The following is a 24,640-nucleotide window of genomic DNA, read 5'->3' as shown; positions in this document are numbered from 1 at the left end:
CTACTGTCCATCTGCCGCCCGCAGCCTCAATACGCCCTGGCGCTGTCTTTTCCACCACCGGCAACCTAGGTAATTCCTCGCTCCACATTTAGCAGCCTAGGCTCAGTCTCTGTCTCTCTTTTTTTGTGGGTAGTCCGTTTTGCTGGGGAAAATCATGCCATGTGCTCTGGCACGAGGGGATGAGTAATTCGCTGCGAGCCCCAATCAATGGCACGAGCGTATTATTCGTACATATACGCTGTATACGCTATCCGACGATGCAATTGCAAGGGCCACGAGCGTATTGGTACCAAGGTATTCGTTTTCGCATAGATGCGCCTATCTGATACCCACTTACAGCAAATGTCGCTACGAAGAACAAAACGGTAATACTTTTTTTTGTTTCAGATGCTCATAACAGTAGAGGATGTAGTAATACATTATAACGTCTATCTGCGCGCCATACATGAAGATGCATGGATGCTCTCAGCCTGATCAAGCGTCCGTTGGAGGGCTATGTTCAGGTTCACCTTTTTTATTGGTTTCTTCGCTCTCAATTCTCCCTTGGATCTCCCTTAGATCCTCTTATAATCCTCGCAGGATGGTGTTGTCTCGTTGGTCCATAGGAATGTATCTTTCCTTGAGAATCTCTGCCGTTGTCCGTGTCTCTTTTGAAGGCTTCTCGTATCGCTGTTTCAGAGCCTGTTGCACAGGGCTCAACCGTGACTTGTCGCCTGCCATCTCCTCCACCTGTGCCTCAGCCAGGCCAACAGCCGTCTTGGCCTTGTCTACAACTTCCTTTGCCTTTTCCCGGCCCTTCTCCAGGGTTGTGCTAACAATCTCCTTGGCCTCAGCCGCAGTCTCCTCAATGAACTTCTTACTCCTCAGCCTTGCATCCAGAGCCCGGTTTTCGGCATTCATCTCAACGACCTCTGCTGTTTCCTTGGCTTGACTGAAAACCCCTCTTGTAGCAGCCGCAATCTCACCACCGGCCTTGGTCTGTGTCCTCTTGACGGGCTCGAGAGCGCGCCTTGCCTTGAGCACCTCCTCCACAGATTGGCCCGTAGCCTTGGCGTATAGATATGCAATTCTGCTCTCCATGCCCTCTCGCACCTCATCCCAGTCCGTGTGCTGCACCCAGCGCACGGCATTCTCAACCTCCGAGTTCCATCGGTTCTTGGCGACCTCGACGGCGGCTTCTCGTTGCGCAGCGGCGACTTCGGATCTGGTGGGGGGAAGCGGTTGCGGGATCGGATCGATGAGATGCTGGATCATGAGCGTCTGGGTGCGAATGGATTTGCTCTGAGCTTCGCGATTGCGCTGGTGCGCGAGGACTGAGAGGTATGCGAGAGAAAGGGTGAGCGTCACGCCACCGGTCTAGATGGAATCTGTCAGCCTTGCTTCCTATAATTGAGAGTGAAATAATGCCCAGAGAGTAGAAAAACAACAGAAGCAACTTACAAAGCCGGTTGCGAAGCCCATGTTGGCGAAGTTGGCGTTAGACGCTTTGATGTAGAAAGAGAGATATTATTTCCCGGAGGTGATTTTCGAGCCAAGGGTATTAGCTTTCCGTAAACAGGTCCCTATGCGCAGCTTCGCATACTGCAATTGAGCCTCCGCACAGTTCCCAGCAGAAGCAAAAGCTAAATAGCTCTGCCCAGGACCAAATTGCTGGATTTTTTTTGATTGAAATGAGTGACAATGCTGGAGAAGCTCTGGGGGGAGAATTGACGTAGCTCCGGCCGCTGGCAGCGCAGGAAGTCCAAAAATGGCCCGAGATTCGCCGCCACCAAAAATTTACACTACCGCAAAAAAATTACAGCCAACCAGATCGCAGCCCACCACGAAAGGCTTCAATCTTGCAGAGAGACATTCCAAAGCCTTGCCAAACCAATCCAGCAACAACAGACCGAGACGAACAGCCAAGGAATAATAACAGCTACGAAAAATAACGCTTTTTTGACGTCGCAGCTCTCAATTGCTACATCAGAAATCCTACCTTTGCCATGGCGGGTGGTCTCGTCAAATACCGGCATCTGAGCCGCAAATCGTCCGCCAGACAAGCTCTGCTGCGCGGTCTCGTCACACAGCTCGTCCAATATGAACACATCCAGACCACATATGCAAAGGCCAAGGAGACGCAGCGCCTGGCAGATAAGCTAATAACGCTGGCCAAGAGGAACAATGAGCCGTGCAGGAGATCAGCGCAGGGTATCCTTTATGTCAGTCGAAAATCCTCTTTTGCGCTCTTTGCAGTCGTTTCTAGGCCTGCATTATTTTACGACGAATGTTTGGGGCAATTTAGCTAACAGATGGGATTGAATAGACACCCGACAAGTTTCTACCCAAGCTCTTTGGCGAACTACGAAATCGATACCTATCACGCGAGGGTGGCTACACTCGAGTCGTCCGCACAGAGTCCAAGAACACATACGACCAGGGCGAGAGCGCAATCCTCGAATTCGTCGACGGCAAGAAGGACTCCCGGTTCATGATGACGGCCAAGACCCTCGCGCGGGACCGCATGCTGGGACGGCCCTCAACATCTGTTACTCTTCAGAACGTCAAGAAGGTGACCAAGTTCCGGGACGAGAAGGAGCTGGAGGAGATGGTTCAGAAGTTCATGATCTTGAGCACCGAGGGCGAGGGTGCGCTGGAAGCCCAGAGTGAGAGTGCGGAATCTGCCAAGCTTGCTGAGAAGGAGGGTGCTGCTGCGGAAGCCATGGCGGGAGATATTGTTCCTGAGAGCGCAAAGTCTGCCAAGACGGATGAGGAAGTCAAGAGGTGAAATGATTGTATGATGAATGAAAATGATGGACAAAGACCATGGAGGAAGAAAAAAAGTTAAAAAGTCTAGAATTTACGGTGCTGTCTTCCCTTGAGCGATAGATGCACCATGTACAATACAGCATATATATAAATGTACAATTTATGTCTACCAATAACGGATTGACTGCCTAAGATTGAACATGTATATAGTAAATTTCAATACGCCGAGTTATGTGATATTACGCCAGCCACTTCTACGATTTTACGCTCGAAGAACGCATTCTATACGAAATCAAAGGTATCACCACGATCCTGAATCATCTTTCCCACTCTCTTCGACCCAGCCACCCTCTCCAGCTTCATCACATCGTACTTTGAAAATATCGCCCGCACAGTCCCCTGCCCAGGGTCAATCTTCATATCCTTCTCGCTCTTGGCCAGGTATCCGCCCGCAATCTCCTTGTAGAAGATGGGATTGTCTGGCAGCCCGTAGAAGACGACTCTCTGCACCCCGCTGAACTGATATCGTCGGAAGTGGTGAGCTCTCTCGGTGTAAAGCAAGACCTTATGTCGGCCGGTTAAGAAGTGAGACCGAGCTCGAGAAGCTTCTCTAATTTCAGTGTACTCGGATATCACGCCAAAGGTGAGGCTGAACACTTCATCGGCAGTGGCGAAATAGTTCCTCACGCGAACAAAGTCAAGATAGGAAGGTATGAATATGAGAGTTCCGCTGGTATCTTTGGACCGCTTTACCAGAGAGGGAATAATAGTGGAAGTGAAGTATTCAAATCTGGCTTCAGGGTCCTTCTCCACGGTATTTGACTGAAATCGAGTAAAAGTCTGCTTGATCTTGACGCCAAGTTGTCCAAGAACGCCAGGATACTCTGACTGCAGTCGAACTCTTCCAGCCCAGTTGTGGCAGTATACTCTCTGAAGCTCTGCCAGCTCGGGGGTATTGAAGGCAGATAGCATAACTGTCTGTCGGTAGTATTTTGCCTCATCTTCCAGGTACCAGTTGCGGACACGGCTAAAGTCGCAGTCATGGGCATCCTTGGGCTGGAGGTTGAGATGCTCGAAGATGTGCTCAACATGCTCCCAGTTCTGCATCAATAGAGCATCTGCTTGGTCCATGACGACCATCTCAATGGAGCTGAGAAAGTCGAAATCAGGTTTCTTCTTGTCTTCCTCAGATCCCATAGCCATACGAAGACCGAGAGGACTGGCGAAAAGAATATCAGAGCTATAAAACTGCGCAAAGTACTTGATCGTCTTGCGAGTAAACTTGATACCAATACGGAACATGTCGTCGTCATTACCACCAAACAGATCCTTGAAATCGGCAGGCCGATCAGCACCAAAGCTTTCATCGCTCTCAGTGTAGGATTCGTTGAAACGCTTAAAGTTCTCTTGTTGGTCTGGTTCAATCAAGTCTTGAATCACCTTCATAATCTGGGCGCATGAGTTTCGAGTTGGTAAAAGAAACAGGACCTTGGGCCTTGTGAAGCCTTGGTCTCGAAGCTCAAGTTCCGAATCATCGCCAGCCTTTGAAAGCTTATAGTTGTTCTTAATTACCCTGTCTCGAGTCCTGCAATAGAATTAGCATTAGAGTCTCTCAATTCACCGGGTCTAATCTTACTTGAAGATGTGGTTCAGCGCATGGAGGCAGACTGTCTGTCGCATCTTGTGAGAGTTCTCCACAGACCGGTCACAAAACAAAATGTCTTTGTAACCAAATAATAAAGGTGCAAATGCCTTTTGTGCTGCATCAAGATTGCCAATCTTCTCCTTTGCTGTTTCTCGCAGTTTCTGCTTCAGCTTCAGCCCACCAAGTCCCGATATAGGCTGGGGGATGGGATCAGTGCAGTTGGTGCTGGGGGAGACAACAACTGCTCTCCAAGGCTGTACCATAGCCCGACTTGTAGTCCATTCTCCCTTCTTCGCCGCAGTTACAGCTGGCGCACTTAATTGTTGATCTGGATTCGCGAAATGGGCATCAAACGGATCCGTGGCATCAATTTCGTCTTCTGAGTCGTCTGCATCATCTTGAACGTCTCCAGCCTGGTCTTCTCCCTCCTCTTCCTCTTCATCAGCTTCGTCAATATCCTCTCTCTTAGGAGCAGATTCTTCCTCTTCCTCATCGTCTGACTGCTCTTGCGCAGGGCTTGGGCTCCGGCTCGAGGGTTCGGCGTGTGTAATCTTCCTTCGCTTGGCGCTTGGCGCACTTGATGCACTCGAATCGTGGAATTTCTGCATCAATGCCATGTATGGGCGTGCGGCAGTCTGCTGCTCATCGTCATCTGAGGCTACATCGTTAAGCGCTTCGTCTTCCACGTCTGAGGCGTCGGATCCAGATTCGCTCTCACTATGGCAAAAAGTCTTGTCAGTTACACGTCTTGGCAGACCAATGGTTCAAATAGTACATCCAATTTAGTGACTTACTCATCTTCCTCGTCATTTTCAGCCAGACGAGCACCATCAAACTTTCTGTCTGGGCCCCATTGAGTGAACTGCTTCCCTCTGCCTCCTCTGCCTCTGCCTCTTGCTCCACCTCTTGATCCGCGACCACCTCTGAAACTTCCACCTCTTGAGCCACCTCTTGAACCACCTCGTGAGCCGCCTCTTGAGCCGCCGCGGCCTCTAAAGCCTCCGCCTCCTCTAGGACCTGCCATTGCAATATATCGCAAAGAAACAAAACTGACTGTAAAGTCAATGCAAAAAGCTCTCTCAAGAAAGCGAACTACACCACAAGGCAAGGTAGGAAAAAAAAAGTTGGGTTGAAGCTATCAGCCTTGCATGAAATTATGGGTCTATCTCACCAGCCACACCATAGTGGGGTGAATTCAGTTTGCGCCACGCAGCCTTATCGCAAAGCAAGCATTTTGCCAATTTTAGTGCGCACAACCCCAGCACCGCCCGCCAAAACCGTAAATCACAAAATCGGCGAAATTTAGAGACTATCGCGAGGAGTGAAAAAAAAAGAGACGAGGACACACGCCAAACTTCCAAGCCGGAGCCACTCTTTTTTTTCCTTCCTCCCCCCCCCCTTCCCACCCCCCACTCTTCGACCTTTTACATCTTAGAAGAAAAAGAAAAACTAGTCCTTCGACATCTTCTTGCGCTGTCGAGACATTTTTCTTTTCGCCCAGTATGGCTGCCGCAACCGAACGGTTTTTGCACCTCGCCCGCCCGCTGGCTCACACCAACGTCGGGCTCCAGACGAACATTGCCCCGCTTACTGTCCAGATCCAACCCCAGGTATATATTCCTGCCACGATAGAACGTCCGCGGAAGAGATCTCGATGAGGATACAAAGAGAAGGAGATTGAGGGGAAAGGAAGGTTTAAACAAGATCAATGGCTGATATATCACTCTTCTTCCTCTAGGCTGTCCTCTCCATCCTCGACCATGCCGTCCGACGCGACATCCGTGAAAACTCCCAGTCGACCCGGGTCATTGGTGCCCTGGTAGGCACCCGTTCCGAAGATGGAACCGAAGTCGAGGTCCGATCTTGCTTCGCCATCCCCCATACCGAGGAGGAGGACCAGGTCGAGGTCGACGTCGAGTACCAGAAGAACATGCTGGCCCTTGTCCTCAAGGCTGCCCCCCGCGAGTCACTTCTCGGCTGGTACACCACCTCGCACGAGCTCAACAGCTTCAGCGCCCTGATCCAGAACTTCTTCGCCGCCCCAGACACCGGCACCTTCCCCCACCCCGCCATCCACCTCACCATCTCCACAGAGCCCGGCCAGGACATCGAGACGAGATGCTACATCAGCGCCCCCGTCGCCGTCAACGCCGAGCGAGCTGCCGAGAGCTGCCTGTTCATCCAGGTCCCCCACAAGATGCTCTATGGAGACGCCGACAAGAGCGCCCTCGAAGCTGTCGCCAGCGCCCGTGACGTCGAATCACGGAACGCTCCCCTGGTATCAGATATCGAGAGCCTGGGCCGATCTATCGAGCAGACCATCAGCCTTCTGGACCGTGTCAGCGAGTGGGCCAACGGTGTATTAGATGAGGACGAGGAGCCCAACAACGCCCTTGCCCAGTACCTCATGGGTGCCCTGTCTCTGGCCCCCAAGGTCGATGCTTCTCAGATCGAGCACGACTTCAACAACCACATCCAGGACGTCCTCATGGTCAGCTACCTGGCCAACACTATCCGAACTCAGATCGATCTCTCCCAGCGATTGGCAGTTGCCAACCTGGTCAGCAACGAAAAGGAGGAGGGCAAGAATGACGGCGAGAAGGGTGCCCAGCGTGGCAACAAGCGTGGTGGACGTGGTGGCGGCAGAAGCGGCGGTCAACAACGAGAGCCCCGAGAGCCTCGGGAGCCCACCGAGTAAGGCGACAAGGGAAGAAAAGAAGGATAGAGGGACGGTTGTCAGTAGCTGTATAACTGTCATTGGATTTATAATTTTCCCTTTGCGTCTGGGCAATTGGGCCCTATAAGGAAAAGGTCCTATAAAAAAGAGGAAATGATGTTGAAGGGGGGAATAGGAAGCATGCCTGAGGCGTCTCGGGATGGATGGGTGGGAGCGAATTTGGACGTGCATTGCGACATGGTCCCAACAATACACCTACACGCGAACGCAGTATCATCTTGGCGTTGTGGTATGCCAGACATAATTTTGGCACTTGAGATATTAGATATGAATATTGATTCGTCACGCAATTATCTATCTGGTCCTACATAGAGACATGATTTGTTCTTAATGTGATGCAATGTCTAGCATTTATTTTATAGCCTCCATCTCGCTCTTCATCCGCTGCAAGTATTGAAAGAAAAGAGTGAGTAGACAGGAGAGGGGTCAAAAAAAAGGAGAAATAGACAAAGTAGAAACCAATCATCCTTTCCCACCGTTAAAACGCCAAAGTATCTTTTGCTCTAAATATGCCATATGCGCCGGGGGCCTCCGGCAGCCCCGAACACCTGAAGATGCTCATTAAATTCCAGTAGCTGGCTTCTGTGGCAGCGTCGCTGGATTACCGTAAGCAGGTAAATGACTACTAGTACTAAACATTTGATTCGGTCCCTGAGGGATATTTGCTCGACCCGGAACATGCACCTGCTGGTTCTGGGGTATATGCTGGGGTTGTGGTATATGTTGCAGGCTTTGCATTGCCGGCATATGCTGAACATGAGGCGGAGCGACAAGAGGGGGTGGGGTATGATATGCAGCAATGGAATTGTTCGAGCCCTGTCGAGCCATGTTATATCCACCAGCATATGGATGAGGTGGCATCGCTGACGGGTATCCGCCGTAGGCCAGATGAGGAGTCCCGATTTGTGGACTTCCGTGGTGAGATCCCGGCGCCGTAAAGGGCGGCTGGAGCGGCTGCATAGGTGGTGGCATCCCGTTCGATCCCGGCACAAAAGATTGTGTCTTGGGGTTGAAAGCGTGATTCCTATTGTAGCTTCCAGGGATTGGATGCTGGCTCTTGGGATCATGAGGGTTTATATTTGCCGGCAGTTGCCCAAATGCGTACGGAATTCCACCCTGCGCAGGAGGGCCACTCGGAGTAGGTCCTCGGGGTGGATAAGGTGCGGGACTGAACCCAGGTTGCCAGTTTGGTGGAGGAGCACCAGGTAAGATGGGCGAGCCATATGCTGTCATCGGGCTTCCATTTGGAGGGTATCGTTGCTGCACAGGCTGCGGCGCATACGGCTGAAATAAGTCAGTAACTATAAATTTGTCTTACATGAAAGGAACAAAATGCATTACATACCTGAGGCGGAGTTGGATAAGGCGCATTTGGTGCCATTCCTTGCGCCGCAGGGTAGCCAGGAGGCTGCTGACTGTACGCAGTAGGCATCTGGGCAGGGTAAGATGGAACGGGAGGTGAGTTAAACTGTCCATTCGCGGGAGGGATGAACTGATTAGGTGGCTGAGACACCCATGTCTGTTGTTGAGGCCCCCAATAAGGCGCGTATTGGCGCCTCGAGTCAAAGCCATCTGTATCATCGCGCCGCTGTTTGGTAGGTTTTGCCTTTTTACTGGCAGTAGACCTATTGTTGGCGGAAACAGAGCTTGCTCGGGACACTCCATATTCACCATCTGCTTCTGATGAGAAGAGTTAGCTGTTGGGTTCAAATCTATTCAGACGTTCAAAGCTGCACTCACCAGATGGTGTCTCTTCAGAGTTTCCGAAAATTCGCTGTCTGGCGAGCTTGTACATCTCTTCTCGCTCTTCTCGTGTCAACCTATAAACGAGTTAATAGCCTGCAGCATACAACATTTGACAACAATGACATACTTTTGACTAATGAGCGGCTGCTTATCTTTGGAATCGCTCCCATTCTCCGAAGTAGTCTTGGAAGCTCCAGCGCTGCCGCTACCGCCCTCTTCATCTTGACCTCGACGCATGATCTTCCTTGGCAAAACTACTGGCGGAGGAGTGCTACTAGTTGAAACAGTTGTTTGGGGTATCATTGTTGCCAGAGAAGGCGGCACTCGGCAGAAGGGCGTTCTGAAGATACGAACAGAGCCGATATGTGGCTCAAAAGAATGTGTCATATGGTAGTAGTCGGCTAGTTTATGGGTCAACATCCTACAAAACGAATTCGACGGAGGAAGATCCATGTATGGCTCTCTGTAGTACCGGTTAGTTGAGTTATTTGCTTTAGAAGGGGAGGGAAACTTGCTTTGAGTCCTGGACGAAATCGATGACATCTTTCTCCAATCGCAGGAGGAAAAGCCTGTCTCTTGGAGCCGCTAAAGCTTCGAGGAGTTTATCATCGGGAGCTTGTCTGTAAATAACATTCAAGGCGTCCGATGACCCGCTCACGCTTCTCAGTGCGTTCTGTGCTGGTTGTTCTGACGATGTGCTCTGAGGGGTCAAGATACCATGTCCATGACCAGCTACTGGCTGCGCTAATCGCCGATCTGGCATATCTCCCAGCTGTATGCCTCTAGCTCTGGCAGCAAGGTCTGAGCTCATACGTGAGCCAGCGATCAGAGATCCCCGGATTGAGAAGGAATCGTCATCCTCGGCGGCCGCTTTAACGCTGGCACTGTCATCCGGACGGAGAGATTCTTTCTCATCGAGGGCGAACGTGGTTCCAGAAGTGATGCTTTTCCCATCCAGGCTAGGAGGCTTAGTACCCAATTCTGAGCTAGAATCAGCCTTCTGGGAATCATCGGATCCACTGGCCCTGCTAAATACAGCTTGGGATCGAGCGGCAGCAGATGAGTTGCTACCATCAACAACCAAGCTGGGAATATTTGACCCAAGACTAAGGTCATTAAGCGATGCCGCCACCTTTTCCATGGCCCCAGGAATATCAGTTGGTAATGGGTTCACCGACTGGGGCGACGAGAGAGCCGGCGGGGACTGGGTGGGCTCGCCAGCAGGAGGCAGCGTACTGACACCTGCTTGATCCTTTGGCGACATCTTCGATCGGCCAGTAGACGAATCTGAGGGGTTTTCTGGTGCTGCAGACGCAGCTATCTGCAAGTAGAAGATTATTGGTCAGTCCTCCAGGCTTCCCCAATGACAGAGTGTCTAAAGATGTACGGCGCAAAATGGCCGGCTTGAGGCACACTTACATTTGCAAAGGAACGTTTAGGTAAGTCAGAAGGAATTGTCGCCATATCGGTAGGTACTCACGGCCCGAAACGAATTATTCGAGGCCCAATGGGTGGTATATAACAAGGCAGAACACAAGGCGGAGAAGGAACGTTTTTTATCGACCGTGGGCGCCGCAATCCAAAAGGCACCCGGCCAAGAGCGCCGAAAATCGAGCGAAAGCGGGTGAGAAAGACAGTAGACAAGACAAGATCAAGAAGCAGAATCAATGGGAACGAGCCAGGAGATCGAGAACAGAGTGCAGGTGCTCATTGTCGTAACAGGAAGTCCATCGTTCGTTTAGCTGGTCATGTCTTGGCGAAACGGGCGAGGCGAATCAAGATTTTTTTTCGCAGCGGTCGGTTCAAGGGCCCGGGGAGGCGTAATCGCGGGTTCGGATTCACCTGGCAGCCTGGAAGGGTATTCAGTCAACAAGCCTGTTGCGCGCGAGGGGCAAAATGGAGTATGGCCGTGCCAGCCAGGCGGATGGCAGGACTTTCTTGTGGAGGGGTGTTCCCAAAAAAACGAAGTTATCCCCGAGAGGGGTGAAATTTATGGGTGTGCTGCGGCAGGCGGACTTACAGCGACAGGTTGCTTAGTGGCTCCCCCAGCGCCTACAAGACAGACTCTGACGGGCAGCAAGCGGATGTGAGCGCCAAAGTCGCAGTTCAGGCCGATGTCATCGGGGTGAGGACGACAAGGCTCTGGAGAGGACACTGGAGAATCTGCAGTTACAAATATCAGAGGAGAGCTCAGAATGTCCTAGCGCCGGCAGATTCCACCCAGCCTGCAACGGAACAATAATGTGTGCTGCTTAGGTAAGTGTCTTAGTACGAGACAAGGAACAAGCCGTTGAAAAATTCTAGGCTGCACGGTGTTTTACTGTACGGGTTTAGAACTGAGCTGGCTGTTTTCTCATATAAGTAGATAATATATCGAAATTTCAAACGTCCACCTTGACGAGTATAAATCAAAATAATTTTCCTCGCCGAGTATAATCTAGCCACAGCGCGCTTAATGAAACTCAAATATCAAGTACGTCTTATATATTATTAGCGTATTGATTCCCATCGCACTTGGTACTCTGTACAGTATTGGCACATAGCAGAGATCACGTGGCTAGTTTGCGGTCTGGGACCAGCTCGCTCAGCGCTTAGCAGGACTCGCGTGCGCGCTGGGCCAAGGCAAAGTCCACTGTAGAACTCCCTAGGCATACTTCCATAGTAAAGTCGGATAATCCTGGACAAGATTCGAGTTCTTCATTCAACTTGAGACGCCCTGATCTGCATCATCCCGATCACAGCCATCTATTCTCATACAGGGAATTAATACGGTTTTTTTGATGTTCACGTACAGAGGACGCGGAGGACCCAGCAGGTCAACTCCGGCCAATGTTCAGTGCCAAAAATGTTTAAAACGAGATATGTACCTTGCATCACTCATGGGATGACGTTAGCTAACACGCTCAGCACGGCACTATTCATATGAATGCAAGTCATCAACACAAGAACGGCCATATGTCTCTCGCCCTTCGCGTTCACAGCAGCTTCGCAATCCTAAGCTTGTTCCTAAACTGACAAGTGATACTCCAAACCCCCTAGAAAAGAAGTGGGTAGTTTTACAGCCTCTAAATTATATATATGCTCCTTATTATTTAGATGATCAGCTAGCTAACATTGCTATAGGAAAGGTGTTGCAGATGAGGAGCTTGCCAAATTAGAGGCTGAGCGGGAAAGAAAGCGAGAGCTCGAGGATCGCGAGGATGAACTGCTAGATGCAAGTTCTAGGCGCCAAAGATCCGTCTCATCTCACTCAGTCTCAACCATCTCAACAAACGCCTCGAGAGATTCTCGCTCTCGCTCTCCGCTACCCAGACGCAGAAGTAGGTCTCCTGCCGCCAAGCGACGAGATCATAGCCCCAAGTCTGCCAGCAATCGCAGTTACAGCGCAGACTCCGCTAGTGATCGCAGTTACAGCCGAAGCCCGTCACCTCCGCGACGACAAAGGCGTTCAGTATCACGCGATAGCCGGTCCCCTTCGCGTGAGAATACCCAGGGAAGTGATAGAAATCGACACGGGCAGCCCTCTCATGCTCGGAGAGATGACGTCTCGCCCCCTCGGCAACGATATGACCAGGGGCCAGGGAGACGCCATGGCAAACGGCGGGACGATTCAAACTCGCGATCGAGGTCACCACAGCGAGATGACCGGCCATATCGAAGGCGAGATGATGACAACCAACCCCGTGACGGACGTCGTGGTGGTCGTCAGCAAGGACAAGGGAGGGTGCCTCCCAGAGACGCGCCGCGAGAGCGAAGTCTGAGCCCCTTCAGCAAACGATTAGCGTTAACCCAGTCTATGAACATGGGAGGAAGATAGTAGGGTATCTTGATTTGTTGTCCAGGAGTAAATAGTAGCCGTAATGCCCAAAAACAAAAAACTCCGGCCCATGCCATGGCAAGAATAAACATAAGTAATTACATACAGTACCTCCAGTTCCTTTTTTTTAGTATCCCTCATAGGCCCATCGACTCCTCTTCCTCACGTTCTCTCCGTTCTTCCTCCTGCTCTTCTTGCTCGCGAACTTTGAGTCCCTCGACGAGAGCAATACCGTCGACACCAGCAGCGTCTCCATCTAGATTTCCATTGTCGACACCTGCAGTCTTTTGGGCAGCCTTCTGAGCGCCCGTAACTCTCTCTCTGACCAACTTTGCAATTGCATTATCCGTCCGCGTGTTCAGCAGTTCCATCTTTTGGTCCAAATTTCGTTTCAGGTCCCAATTTGGTTTCTTGGGTTGCAATTTGAAGAGATCCAAGCCCTTGTCGTCCTCTGCTTCTTTGGCAGCTTGTTCCCTGACTTCGGCTTCTACCTCTGCGGCCTGTTCCTCCAATGTAGCTTTCTCTAGGGCGAGAGTCGGCGGGGCATCGAACCCCAGCTTGGGGCCTCTTGTCTCTGGATCATAGTTTCGGCCAGAGAGATGTATTGTCGTAACGTCAGGCTCTTCTGGCTGCGAAGCATCTCGGTCGCCTTCTGGAGTGGCGACCTCGTCGGTGGGCTGTTTTCTTTTGAGGTTTTTGAGCTTCGCAAGACGCGCTTTTCGCTCATCTGCGGCGGCGCTGAGGCTGTTGTGTGAACTCATTTTGTGACGCTCTTGTTATAACGCGCGGAATGCTGACATCAATTTAAAGAGTCGAGGGTCTAGCGACTGGCATAGAAAAGCGAATTGAAGCTTGGTGGGGCGGTGCTTAAGGTGCTGCCAGGACCACATGCCGAATTTTAGCGGCTAAGTCAACCAGGGTCGTGCTAAAATATTCTTTGCAATAGCCTCCGCGAACAACTTTCATCGACACAATCCAGCTCAATTTGCTGAGATCGCCAAGTCAGCAAAACCGCAACTCGCAGCAGTGCACGATGCGGACTGCTGGCCGTGTATCGGCCACTAATTCTTCAAAATGCCAGCGGCACCCATGGTTCGCGCCGGCTTCTTGAAATGCAGGTGCTTGAGGATACCCTCTTCGTCTATTACTCTTCTTCGACCAACTTCTCAGTTTGCCGCAAGACTCCCGTTACGACAACTTAGCTCTGTAGCGCAAACCGTACCGGTCAATGATGTTCGACCATTCGAAAACGACAATGCGCCTCAAAGGCCGCAATATCTCACCTCCTATCTAAACCCGCAAGAAACTATCGACATATCTGCCAATCCTACAGCAGTTAGTGATAGAACGAAGAGTCGTGCTGTTTCGGACAGGTCACATTCGAAGCACCGGAGTGATCGACTGGTTGGAAAGAATACTCGGCAAATTCAATCGGCGTCGAACAAATCCAGGCTTCCCAAGCGAAAGCCCAGATCCGAGCCCCATGATACTCCAGAGAAGCCGTATTTTGTCGGAAAGAGGCGCTATATGATCACGAATAACAGGATAAATCGCTTTTCTAGATCCAATGCGCAACATGCCGACCAACTCTCTCCTGTAGACGAAAAATCACGAACAGCATACAGAGAGCTGCAGAATTTGCGAGGAATGCATTCGCAATGGGGCTACATTCGGCATCAGTATCCTGCTTCTGAGCTTCAGTCTGCCCGGAAGGCTTTTACGTTTTGGAAGACCAAGTTTTGGAAAGTCTCGAGACCAGACAAGCCAGATGTGCCAAAAGTGCCGTGGCCATGGCGAGACAACGCAAAGTGGCTCTTTGAACTCAACGATGCCCGTAATATGCAGCAGGCATGGAAGAGTCTCGACATGGAAAGCCGCGGCAAGCAGTGGCCTGTGGTTATGCTTTCAACGTTGGACCGCTGCCCTGAAAAGGCACACATGGTGCTTGAAGCTACTCTGGATCCTTTACCGCCTGGGTATGCCATTAACGACGTACTTCTGTTCATTGCACAACGTTTGCGCATTAGCAGTATTAGAAATGTGCGTGAGCGAACTATCAAGGCAGAAGAAATGCTAGAAATGGTGGCGAAAATTCTCGAAGATGCCCCTGCTAGCCATGTGCCCCTTGGACAGCGAACGGCTGGTCTTCTTGCAAGCAAACTACCAAGTGACCAAGCTAGTGAACTATACAGTATATTACAAAGGGCCAACGTCAAGCTACATCCAAACACACAATTGCAGTTTGCCGGAAAGTTGGCAGGAGAGATGGCACATAAAGATACAGCGTTTGAGATTCTAAAGGGACTTGCCGAGAGCGGAGTGGATCTCAATGCACCCAGCCCTTCGAGTACCATTACTACGCTGCTGCATTGTCGGATAACACATGGCGGCATGTCAGAGGAAAAGCCGGCCTTTTCACCCAAGGATGCCCTGGAATACTTCATGGGTAAAGGCTTTGTGCCTAACGTCATCAATGCCACCGCCTTCCTCGACTCTCTATGTCAGCAGGCAGAAGTTGATGAGGCCATACGACTTGCTTTGCTGTTTTCCGAGTCTGGCGTTCAGCTGGATACAAAAGCCTGGTCAACCATCTTCAGAGGTGCCAAAGGAAGCCTCAAGATTGAGAATGTGACAAAGGGTCTCGAAGTTGCTAAAGCAGCCAACGTGCCCTACGTAGATGTGCTCAACAACGCCCTTCATGCCGTTTTCTATTTCGCAGAGATGGAATCTCGCGAGAAGGCATTCTCCGCCCCTTGGATCTATCCATTGTTTGGGCCGATGCTACGAGCGTACGCGAAGAAGTTTGAACTTGAGCCTCTGCAGTGGTGGCTTCCCGACTCTTTGCCTCTGATTCTAACGCAGACAACGGGCAATGATGGGGAGAAATTTGACAGCAACCGGCCGCGACGGTGGGAGTTTCTTCATACAATAGTTCCTCTTACTGAGAAGTTCTTTTCCACTCCGAACGTTGGGCCGAAACTACAACCTGACCCAACGACAATAGCCATTATGCTCAGGGCATATATCAAGACTCTGCAGCACCCTTACGATCTTATGGCTTTCTATGTATTTTTCAAAGCTCGGCTTGAGGAGCAAAAAGACTTTTCTGCGAAGCTCATCAAAGATCAAGGCAGTTTGATTCATGATACCATAATCATGACTATGATGGAAAGACGAGGCTTATCACGGCCTGCGCTACAAGTTTTTGGAGATATGCTCAAAGATCACGTACAGAGAAGCGTGTCAAAGGCTACAGAGGGAAGTGCATCGGAGGCGAATGATGGCCAAAGTCGCACCATTGGCGTTCATCCGCCTCCAGGTCTGTGCACATTCAGCATCCTGGTGCGCGGACTACTGAATGGCGGTGATCGAATTCTGGCAGAGCAAGTCATCCAGGTTATGAAAGAGCAAAACGTTGATCTTAACCTTGTAACATGGAATACCCTGACGAAGGGATATGCGAAGATGCAAAATATCAACAAGACAGTGTCCACCTTGCAGGACATGGAGGCGGCGGGCTTCAAGCCAGACTTATTTACTTTCAAAGCGTTTGGGAATCTGAAGAACCAGGGCCGGGCATTGGAGATGATGGAAGGCATCATTGACACGAATAGACAAAAGATGGCGGGCGAGGATCTGTACGAGTAATACGACATGTAACTGTACATTTTGGCATATCAATGGAGGTCAAGAGGTGCTTTGGAGTTTTTCTGTATATTTATACGGTGGGAGGGCATGATACCATAGAGCGGAAGGCAATTGGGATACCGCTGCAACCATGACAGCTACGAATATATGCTCCAATCTATCGAATATAGACAAAGAATTAAACAAAATAGAGTATTTATCAACTTACACATAGCTATATGTACACGAATTGTGCCACTCTCGTATCACATTAGTGCAGTATCTGGGGCGCGAAGAGCGGGTAGTGCAAGCTCTCGGATTTACGGACCAACTAGTGAGACCTATATCCTCATACTTCTCTAAAGCCGTTGATGGGCAAATTGGCGTTCTCTGAACATCACAACTTACTCCCCTTATTGTAAACCTATCACTAACTTATTACTACTTCTCATACAGTATCAAATTAGAGGATAAAGAAAGAACACGTACAGGGCTCTTTGCAGCATTGGGTGTTGTTGACTCTCTCTCTTACATGTTGCTCTCACCCCAGCAAGTACAAAGTAGAAAAACAAGCTCAATTGACAACCCTTCAATGCCCGAACCAGGCATCTCCCAATTCACTTCAGTTTTTCGGGCCACCGATTCATACCGCGTGAAGCGCTTCCGCCCAGCCGTCTCCTGCACGGGTTGCCAGCGGCGCAAGTCTCGATGCGATCGTCAGCATCCGTGCGGTGCTTGCGAGAAGCGCGGCGTGGGCGACACTTGCTCTTATGGCCCAACTCCTGTATCATCATCAACAGTTGATAATAGAACAGCCGGTAGCAGCAGTCGACGGGATGTTCAGCTCAAACTCAGTCAGCTTGAGCAAATGGTGAGAGGGTTGGCCGAGAATCGCCTCACGAAGAAGGAGGCGCCGTATGATGGCCAGTATTCAGGAGGACACAACAAAGAGGAATTAGAGACGAACTATCGTGGGGTAACTTCGTGGACTGCGTTAGTTGAGGGAATCCGCGATATCCAAGATGTTCTGGCGGCGGATAGGGAGCCGGACTATGTTGATGCCGTGGAAGCGACAGAGCCAGAGGTTGTGCTGGGAGATGTACCGCCCATTACCATCAAAGAAGTCGTAGAGGGGTTGCCATCAAGGCAAGAAGCAGATAAACTCATCATGGCTTATTTCAGAGCCAAATTCACTGCCGTCATCTTTATCCACACGCACCAGTTCAAGCGTCGATATGACGCCTTCTGGACGGATCCCTCCTCGGCCGACTTCCTCTGGATCAGCATCTTATTCTCCATCCTCAGCATAGGCACAATGGTTGTAAACACCAAAGAATCAGACGGCGTATTCTCAGAATCGTCGGCATCATCATCGCCATCCCTAGCAGGGCCCGACTCGCGCTTCTATATGGCCAAGGCCGCCCAGTGCCTCGTCGCAGGGCAGTATTGTAAGGGGAAGCGCTTCTCCGTTGAGGCTCTCCTCATGCATGCCCACTCCCGCAACGTCCAGAAATTGGATTCCCAATCGACGCTGTGGTCGTTGTACGGCCTGGCTGTGCGGTTGGCGCAGAGACAAGGGTACCATCGCGATGCGGCCAAAGTGTCGAGCAACAGGGCGATGACGCCCTTTGAGGCTGAGATGCGGCGCAGGACGTGGTATGTGATACAGTCGACAGATCTACTATTCTCATTTCAGAACGGCATGCCACCTATTATCACGCAAGATGTTTGCGATGTGGACCATCCTACGAATCTCACCGACGACGATTTCGACGAAGATGCCGTCTCGCTGCCTGCTCCTCGTCCACCAACGGACCCTATTCCTGTTCTCGCAAACATCACAAAATCAAAGCTCTGTCGTGTCATGCGTCGTGTGGTTCGGCACGTACTTGCTGTCACTCCTGTTCCATACGCCGAAACACTGGCCCTCAACCAAGACCTTCAAGAGTGGCACGATTCTGTGCCAGCTTGCTTGCGCATCCGCACTATTCGCAATACGTCTTTTACAGATGCTAACTACACAATCATGCATCGACTAATGCTCGAGTTGATGTATCTCACGAGCTTGTGTATCCTCCATCGCCCATATCTTACGACGCATAAGCATGACGCAGAGTATGACGCCTCGAGGCGGATTTGCAAGGAGGCGGCGCTCATGGTACTAGAAATACAGGCAGAGCTTGATATAGAGACTGGAGCGGGAGGGAGGATGTACGAGGACAGATTCATGGTTTCGAGCCTGACGCTGCATCATTTCTTACTCGCGGCCATGATTATGTGCTTGGATCTCAGCGAGTCTACAGAAATAAGGTGAGTCTCTTGATGTGAACATTGCCCTCTCTGAGTGACAACTATGCTAAACAGAGATCTCTTCTCTCCTTTTTAGCCCAGAAGACAGAGCCAAGCGCATAGCTACCCTTCGCACCGCCTACTCCATCTGGTCTGCCCGCCGCACAACCTCTAGCGATGCCCTCCACGTTTCCAGAGTACTCCGTGCTATTCTCAACCGAATCGATCCTCCAAGTATCTTTGCCTCCGCAAGTTCTGCTAGCCAGATGACCAACACCCCAAATTCATCTCTTCCTCAAAATTATGGAAGCGTTCCTACCACATCATCATCAGAGGAAGTGATGCCACCACAACAACCCTTGACTTTCAATAGTAGCGACATCCCAGCTTACGGCACCACGGACGGCATGCCATTTGGCGATGAAGCCGGTGATGCCATGTTTGGTTTCGAAGAAATGTTTGACGATACAAACATGTTCGATTGGGTTCGTAATTTTCCTTTTTTCCCATCTCCCTTTTTCGTTTCCCCCCTTTTATGTTCTTTAACACGAATCTAACGCTTAAATCGCTTCTTGCTCAAAAAATAGGGCTCCCTCGATCAATATATCCAATCCGACTCCAGATCTTGGAGACAATTATTCTCCGATACCAGCCTATAGTCTTCCCTGAAAGAGAAAAATAAAATTGAATGACTATGGCAAATTTCTTTGGGCTGCTACTGCTTTTCGTCTGGCAGTGTGAGCATACGCTCTCTATACATGATGAGATCTGTTCATATTTTAAACGTTCATCTACAGCTGCTACAAATAATGTTTTGTTTCAGATTGTATATACCATCACTCAATGGAAAGTTGGAATGGTAAAAAGGAACCATGAAAGTCTTCCAGGCCGTACATTTAACAGCAATATATATCTTCATTAATCTCGTTAAACAAAAAAAAAAAAAAAAAGTTCAGAATGATAGATATTCAAGCGGATAGATATCCAATGAGAAAGATGAAATAAAAGTAACTAAATACCGCAAAGCTTGCTTAGATGACCCCTCAGGCACATTATTCATATTCCAAATCCACGCACAAAATACAAATCATCTCCCTTTCTCGGAGGCATAGTTTGATAGCAGGCACACATACAGATAGAGAAGCACAAAATAATAGCAGACATAGAAATAGAGACGCACAACGCTGATCAACAAATAAAAGAATAAAAATCGCATAAAATATTTCCATCACATTCCCCCAGCCGAGGGACCTCCTTTGTATAAAAAAGCGTCAAAAGCCAAGCCCAGCTAAGCTATCCTATATATATATATATATATATATATCCCTTATGAGTTTGCCACTCCCAAATTCCCATACCTGCCAACGTGTCCCGCGAGGTGCCACGTACATGTCATTAAAACGTTAACGCCAACACAAAAACTTTTACTTTCTTATTAAAATATCGCAGCGCGTGGGAAATAGAAAGAAGTGCCAACCAAAATAATAAAACAAAAACAAAGAGACAGGGGAAGGGGGAAATCTCGTGCAAGATTGCGTAATTATGCACACAAAGATCCGGTATACACGCGCGCACGCTTGGGTATCATAACACTAGATGCAAAAGCATGCGCCCTAAGGAAAACAGACGATTGAGATTAAGACGCAATGCCACGAAGCACGCGTGCAGGGTTCCCAGCCACGATAGTGAAGGGAGGTACATCCTATAAGACAAGTTTCCGTTAGCACTTATGTTTTCGGTTTTCCACAATACGAGAGGAGAAGGGCCAATAGATGGTAGCAGAAAGGGAATACGACATACCTTGGTAACAATTGATCCGGCTCCTACAGTGCTTCCCTTGCCAATGGTCCGGCCAGGCAAGATGATGGCACCGCCACCAATCCAGCAATCTTGCTCTATGATGATGGGCCTTCCAACCTGTGGGCCCTGTCCTCCTTGACGTTTCTTCGGGTCGGTAGGGAGAGAGGCAGTGAAGACGCTGACGTTGGGACCGATGACACAGTTATCCCCAATTTTGACCTCACAAACATCGTTAATCGTGCAGTTGCGTCCAATGACGACGTCATTACCGATGGAAATGTTGTACCCATAATCACAGACAAAGGGCGTTTCAACAATGCAATGACGGCCGACCCGTCCAATGTTTGTAACCGGAGACGCAATGGTGGGAGATACGCGGACAGGGTCGCGAGGCTGCAGAATCTCGAGGAACAAGCGCGCTCGCTCTTCGGGAGAAATGCCATTCGTAGGAGGCGTCGTGAGGTTGTTGAATCTCCAACAGGCAGCGGCGCATCGTTCTCGTTCGAGGCAGAGTTCCTTATCGAATGGATAATAGGGCCTTCCGGCAAGCATCTCCTCCTTTTGGGTTCGTCGAGGCGGGAACTGTGAGTGTGACAGTGCAAGCTGCGCAGCCATCTGTGCGTTTGAGGTTGCAGGAGGCTGGGGGCGGGGCGTCGGGCTGTTGGTCCTCGTTGGATGCAGGATGTTGATTTGTGGCAGATGGTTGCCAGGATGAGGCGTTTCAGGCTCATTTCGGCTCAAGTCGTGCAGCGGAGGCACTCGCTGATAATCCTTTGCCATCCTCTCTCCAAACGGTGGCGGCTGGGTATTTGCGCTTACAGGCGTGGGGAAGACGTTGGCAGGAGTATAAGGTAATGCAGAGAGCTTGTTTTCCGGGCTCGTCACAGATGCGCTCGGGATGGTCGATGCTGTTAGGCGGTCATCATCCGAAATGATTATTGGCCGGCTCTGGGGAGGGTCTATCCTGAGAGGCTGGCCGCGGTAATGGGTTAACGACTCTCGTTTTACTGGCTGGGGTCCGAAGGGGGTTTGTATTTGACCCGGTGTAGGTGCAGGCCCAGGTCCAGGCGCTGCAGCCGGCTGTGGGGGCGGTTGTGATTGAGGCTGGGGCTGCGGCTGCGGTTGAGACTGTGGTTGAGGCTGCGGTTGAGGTTGCGGCATGCCATATGCACCAGGAGGCACGTAGCTTGGGTCTTTGGATTCGAGTGGAACTGCAGCAGCCTTGTTGTCTGGCTTTTGCCAGCCTGGTCCCCTCTGTGGTGGGTAGCCCGCACATATAAATCCACCTCTAATACAGTTGATGCCTATCCAGTCGTCAGTATGAGGCTCGCGCACCGGAAGAGTTAAAGGGCTCTTTGCCCAGGACTTACACTCAGGCTTTTGCTCATCACACTTCTTCTTTCTCTTCCGGCAGGTCAGACAGCCCGTTTTCGTACGGTTACTGAAATTTCGCTTTCGCTTCTTGGGGTCATGCTGCAAAATAGAGTCCCCTCTGTGATCGCTATATGAGCCTCCATAAAGAATTGATCGATCATCACCATCAGGGCTGGTGCCAGTGTAGTCACTATGATCCATCTGGCTCGTGGCTCGTCTCAAAGCTTCGCCAATCTGCTCTTCCGTGCTACCTTGCGCTGAAATCGCCGAGTTCTGTTGAGTTTCATAGGGATTTCTATCATCTCGAGCTTGATGTGAGTACCACGCCTCCTTTTCACGCTCTCGCTGCTCGTCACCATAGGGCCGATAGTCTCTCTGAGGGGTTCCGTAGTGATCACGAGCATCGGCGTGCGACGGGGCAGTTGCAGTATCCGGGGTTCGCTCTTGCGTAGGAAGTTCTCTTCGAATCTCAACAGATGCTGAGCGCTTGCGCTTATGCGAGCTCTCGACTTCTGGCGGATAGGTTGCAACGTGTATCGTCCTCTCTACACTTCCAGGTGTCCAAGAATCTCGCTGAGGGTCTCGCTGAGTGTCCCGTTGAGGTGTTGCTGTTGCTGCCTGTGGCTCAGGGGCAGCCGATGTTGGTGCAGCTGATGTTGAGCTGGCGAGGCGTTCATCTGCGAAAGAGCTTTTATCACCCGGCGCCGCCGGAGGTTCTGTCAGCTTTGATGAAGCGCCATTAAGCGCGGTGAAGGTAGACATGTTGGCGCGGTGTCAATAGAAACAGCCTTTAAAGGCCCTACAATACTGTCGACAAAAGAATATATCGAGCTCCGCTGGGCTGGATATGTGAGTTTTTGGGGTGGATAATTATTGGTGATGTAGTGAATAAGCCGTGCTTTGTTGAAGACCAATGGTAGTAAGTTGACGTTTTCGCTTCACCAAGGTGACTTTCGATGAATCAACGTCTTGTAGACTATTAAGCTTCTCGAATCACAATTGCCAGGTAATAAAAAGCACTGAGCCGAGCTTTACCAAAAAGCTTGCGTGAGTGAGACTATGCTGAATGGGATTCCGAACAGGTGCCGCTATACAGTGAAATTCATTCACACCCCAAATGAGGAAATCCAAACGATTAAGACACACAGGAAAAGGTCTGGAATTTGCCAAACTCTCGCTCACAAAAATAACGAGGGCTTGTCGTCGTCGTGATGGTGAAGTGAGTGCAAAACTGGCCGCTGGCAAAGCAGCTGAGAGCGAGAAGCGCGAGTCACGCGCAAAAGCGAATGAGTGAGCAAGCGAATCCGAGCAGTCCAATGCAGCTTGATCAACAGATTCTCGCCCTTTCAGATCCTCCTCCACCAAAATTCGATGCGACGATCAAATAGCGCAAGCCGTTTGACGGCCCGAGTCCAGAGAGTTTGCGAGGACGTTGCAGTGGGAGGTGAGAGAATGTGTCGAGGCGGAAGAGCTGGGGGGCTGGTTGAAAGCTCCAAGGTCGCGCTTGGGGGGCTTAGGTAGCTTTTTTTTTTTTACACGCGCGATTATGCTGCGCCTGCTGCTAGGCTAGGGGGGGTGGCTGCTTCAGCGCAGAAGCCAGCTGGAGGCGTGTACCTGTACCCCGAAATGTGGGAATTTTACTTCCGTAATTACTTGGCGGCGCAGTGCACGGGTGCGATGCTTGTATTAGTCGTGATGGCAGACCTGGCTCAAGGGCACAGATGATCGAGTGGTTCAACAACTATCGCCGGCGATAGATTGGGAACGGAATTGCGAGTAACGCAAGGCTCTGAGGGAGGATAGGCGATGAGGGTGGAAGGCTGAGCAGCAGAGCAACAACAGGCAAAGCGCAGGCAGGCAGGCAGGCAGCTGCTGCAAATAAGTAACGCTGTGCAGGCTCTGGAGGAATGGGGAAAGCAAAGGAGGGGAGGGATAGGAAAGGAAAGGAAGAGAAAAGGAGAGTAGAAGTTCGCGGATCAATTCATTCAAAGGACTCGCGGGGGGAGATATGGAGATATTGGGTCGCTGAGAAGGCCATTCGAGGGCGAGAAACACGCACACGTTGAGGCAAGAAACCCGGAAATGTACCGAGATGCGCCTAGGAAAGCGGCTCTTTTCGACGCATGTACCTGTACTCGTACAGGTACACAGAGTGACGAACCACTAACAGGCAAAGCACCGTCTAAGGGCGTGCGTGCGTGCATGGAGCTCCCCATACTTGTGCAAGGCATGGCGTATTAGCAGCCCGGAGGGAGCACCAAAAGGACGCACATGATGGCTTCCATGGCCTGGGGATGGCGACGGCCAAACGGCATAGCTAAGACCTGACGGCGTATGGACAGGCAGTCAATTTTTTGCAATGCCGTGCCGATCGCTCAACCAAGCCAGGGGGGTGCCCCCTGCGGCGTTCTACGGATAAGCCCTCCGCGCAGAGAGAACAAGAGTGCGGTGAATGGAGAAAGGATCTCAGCCAATACTTGGGCCATGGAAACGTGGGAGGCGTGAAAGCTAATAGGCGGCGCTTCTCACTGGACCCAACCGAGTGCGCCAACGCCTCACCCAGAGCGACAATCGCCCGTTGCATGTCGCAGTCTGTCCTGCTAGTACAAACCTAGCAACCTTGAACCTGGCTCCCTGGTTCCCTGGTTCCTGGCAGCCATCGCGTGTGGCAACAGCCCAAAGCCACAGCGGCCTGACCAGGCACGCCGCAAAGTTCGCCTACTACGCTGCCAAATTGCGCTACCCAGCATCGAGTGCGCCTGTGCTTGGAGCAATGCAGAAGCGTATGCGTGCATGCGCGTGAAGGCGCAAGTGTGGGTGGGTGCCCCAGGAGCCCTCCGAACACCAGGCCCATTCG

General features: G+C 50.8%; 10 protein-coding genes across 10 annotated transcripts; 6 read left to right on the top strand and 4 right to left on the bottom strand.

Moving 5' to 3' along the window:
* Positions 1 to 5: 5 nt before the first annotated feature.
* Positions 6 to 1,743, bottom strand: GGI43DRAFT_396543 (MICOS complex subunit Mic12 family protein). The gene is made up of 2 exons (XM_083204978.1): positions 1,441 to 1,743; positions 6 to 1,356 (listed from the first exon to the last, which is right to left on the bottom strand). The coding sequence occupies exons 1-2, from the start codon at positions 1,459 to 1,461 to the stop codon at positions 565 to 567; spliced, it is 813 nt and encodes a 270-aa protein (XP_083064217.1). The 5' UTR covers positions 1,462 to 1,743; the 3' UTR covers positions 6 to 564.
* A 242-nt stretch (positions 1,744 to 1,985) lies between these two features.
* GGI43DRAFT_380570 (mitochondrial 54S ribosomal protein bL17m) lies at positions 1,986 to 2,767 on the top strand (the record flags this gene model as incomplete). Its single annotated transcript, XM_083203000.1, has 2 exons — positions 1,986 to 2,201; positions 2,306 to 2,767. 2 exons carry the CDS (start codon positions 1,986 to 1,988, stop codon positions 2,765 to 2,767), a joined length of 678 nt encoding a protein of 225 aa, XP_083064216.1.
* A 131-nt stretch (positions 2,768 to 2,898) lies between these two features.
* On the bottom strand, positions 2,899 to 5,665 carry GGI43DRAFT_251005 (rRNA-binding ribosome biosynthesis protein UTP25). Its single transcript, XM_083200821.1, has 3 exons — positions 5,188 to 5,665; positions 4,385 to 5,110; positions 2,899 to 4,333 (listed from the first exon to the last, which is right to left on the bottom strand). The coding sequence occupies exons 1-3, from the start codon at positions 5,415 to 5,417 to the stop codon at positions 3,031 to 3,033; spliced, it is 2,259 nt and encodes a 752-aa protein (XP_083064215.1). The 5' UTR covers positions 5,418 to 5,665; the 3' UTR covers positions 2,899 to 3,030.
* A 7-nt stretch (positions 5,666 to 5,672) lies between these two features.
* Positions 5,673 to 7,424, top strand: GGI43DRAFT_396541 (eukaryotic translation initiation factor 3 subunit F). The gene is made up of 2 exons (XM_083204977.1): positions 5,673 to 6,003; positions 6,132 to 7,424. Exons 1-2 carry the CDS (start codon positions 5,896 to 5,898, stop codon positions 7,089 to 7,091), a joined length of 1,068 nt encoding a protein of 355 aa, XP_083064214.1. The 5' UTR covers positions 5,673 to 5,895; the 3' UTR covers positions 7,092 to 7,424.
* Positions 7,425 to 10,318, bottom strand: GGI43DRAFT_396539 (uncharacterized protein). Its single transcript, XM_083204976.1, has 5 exons — positions 9,392 to 10,318; positions 9,004 to 9,339; positions 8,871 to 8,950; positions 8,476 to 8,810; positions 7,425 to 8,414 (listed from the first exon to the last, which is right to left on the bottom strand). Exons 1-5 carry the CDS (start codon positions 10,138 to 10,140, stop codon positions 7,692 to 7,694), a joined length of 2,223 nt encoding a protein of 740 aa, XP_083064213.1. The 5' UTR covers positions 10,141 to 10,318; the 3' UTR covers positions 7,425 to 7,691.
* A 1,180-nt stretch (positions 10,319 to 11,498) lies between these two features.
* Positions 11,499 to 12,762, top strand: GGI43DRAFT_250958 (zinc knuckle-domain-containing protein). The gene is made up of 3 exons (XM_083200820.1): positions 11,499 to 11,735; positions 11,787 to 11,922; positions 12,000 to 12,762. Exons 1-3 carry the CDS (start codon positions 11,657 to 11,659, stop codon positions 12,691 to 12,693), a joined length of 909 nt encoding a protein of 302 aa, XP_083064212.1. The 5' UTR covers positions 11,499 to 11,656; the 3' UTR covers positions 12,694 to 12,762.
* On the bottom strand, positions 12,735 to 13,606 carry GGI43DRAFT_250955 (cwf18 pre-mRNA splicing factor-domain-containing protein). Its single transcript, XM_083200819.1, has one exon. The coding sequence runs from the start codon at positions 13,452 to 13,454 to the stop codon at positions 12,831 to 12,833; it is 624 nt and encodes a 207-aa protein (XP_083064211.1). The 5' UTR covers positions 13,455 to 13,606; the 3' UTR covers positions 12,735 to 12,830.
* Positions 13,607 to 13,647: 41 nt separating this feature from the next.
* GGI43DRAFT_396532 (uncharacterized protein) lies at positions 13,648 to 16,550 on the top strand. The gene has a single exon (XM_083204975.1). The coding sequence runs from the start codon at positions 13,768 to 13,770 to the stop codon at positions 16,339 to 16,341; it is 2,574 nt and encodes an 857-aa protein (XP_083064210.1). The 5' UTR covers positions 13,648 to 13,767; the 3' UTR covers positions 16,342 to 16,550.
* A 144-nt stretch (positions 16,551 to 16,694) lies between these two features.
* Positions 16,695 to 19,555, top strand: GGI43DRAFT_250945 (uncharacterized protein). Its single transcript, XM_083200818.1, has 3 exons — positions 16,695 to 18,630; positions 18,707 to 19,094; positions 19,197 to 19,555. Exons 1-3 carry the CDS (start codon positions 16,853 to 16,855, stop codon positions 19,266 to 19,268), a joined length of 2,238 nt encoding a protein of 745 aa, XP_083064209.1. The 5' UTR covers positions 16,695 to 16,852; the 3' UTR covers positions 19,269 to 19,555.
* Positions 19,192 to 19,596, top strand: GGI43DRAFT_250816 (uncharacterized protein). Its single transcript, XM_083200817.1, has one exon. It carries the CDS (start codon positions 19,298 to 19,300, stop codon positions 19,529 to 19,531), a length of 234 nt encoding a protein of 77 aa, XP_083064208.1. The 5' UTR covers positions 19,192 to 19,297; the 3' UTR covers positions 19,532 to 19,596.
* The last annotated feature ends 5,044 nt before the right edge of the window (positions 19,597 to 24,640 follow it).

The sequence above is a fragment of the Trichoderma evansii genome, assembly GCF_050947405.1.
Source record: "Trichoderma evansii strain SZMC 28006 chromosome Unknown GGI43scaffold_3, whole genome shotgun sequence".
Classification (NCBI taxonomy): Eukaryota; Fungi; Ascomycota; class Sordariomycetes; order Hypocreales; family Hypocreaceae; genus Trichoderma; species Trichoderma evansii.
The sequence above is the reverse complement of the archived record's forward strand: the minus strand, read 5'-3'. Positions and strand labels throughout refer to the sequence as shown.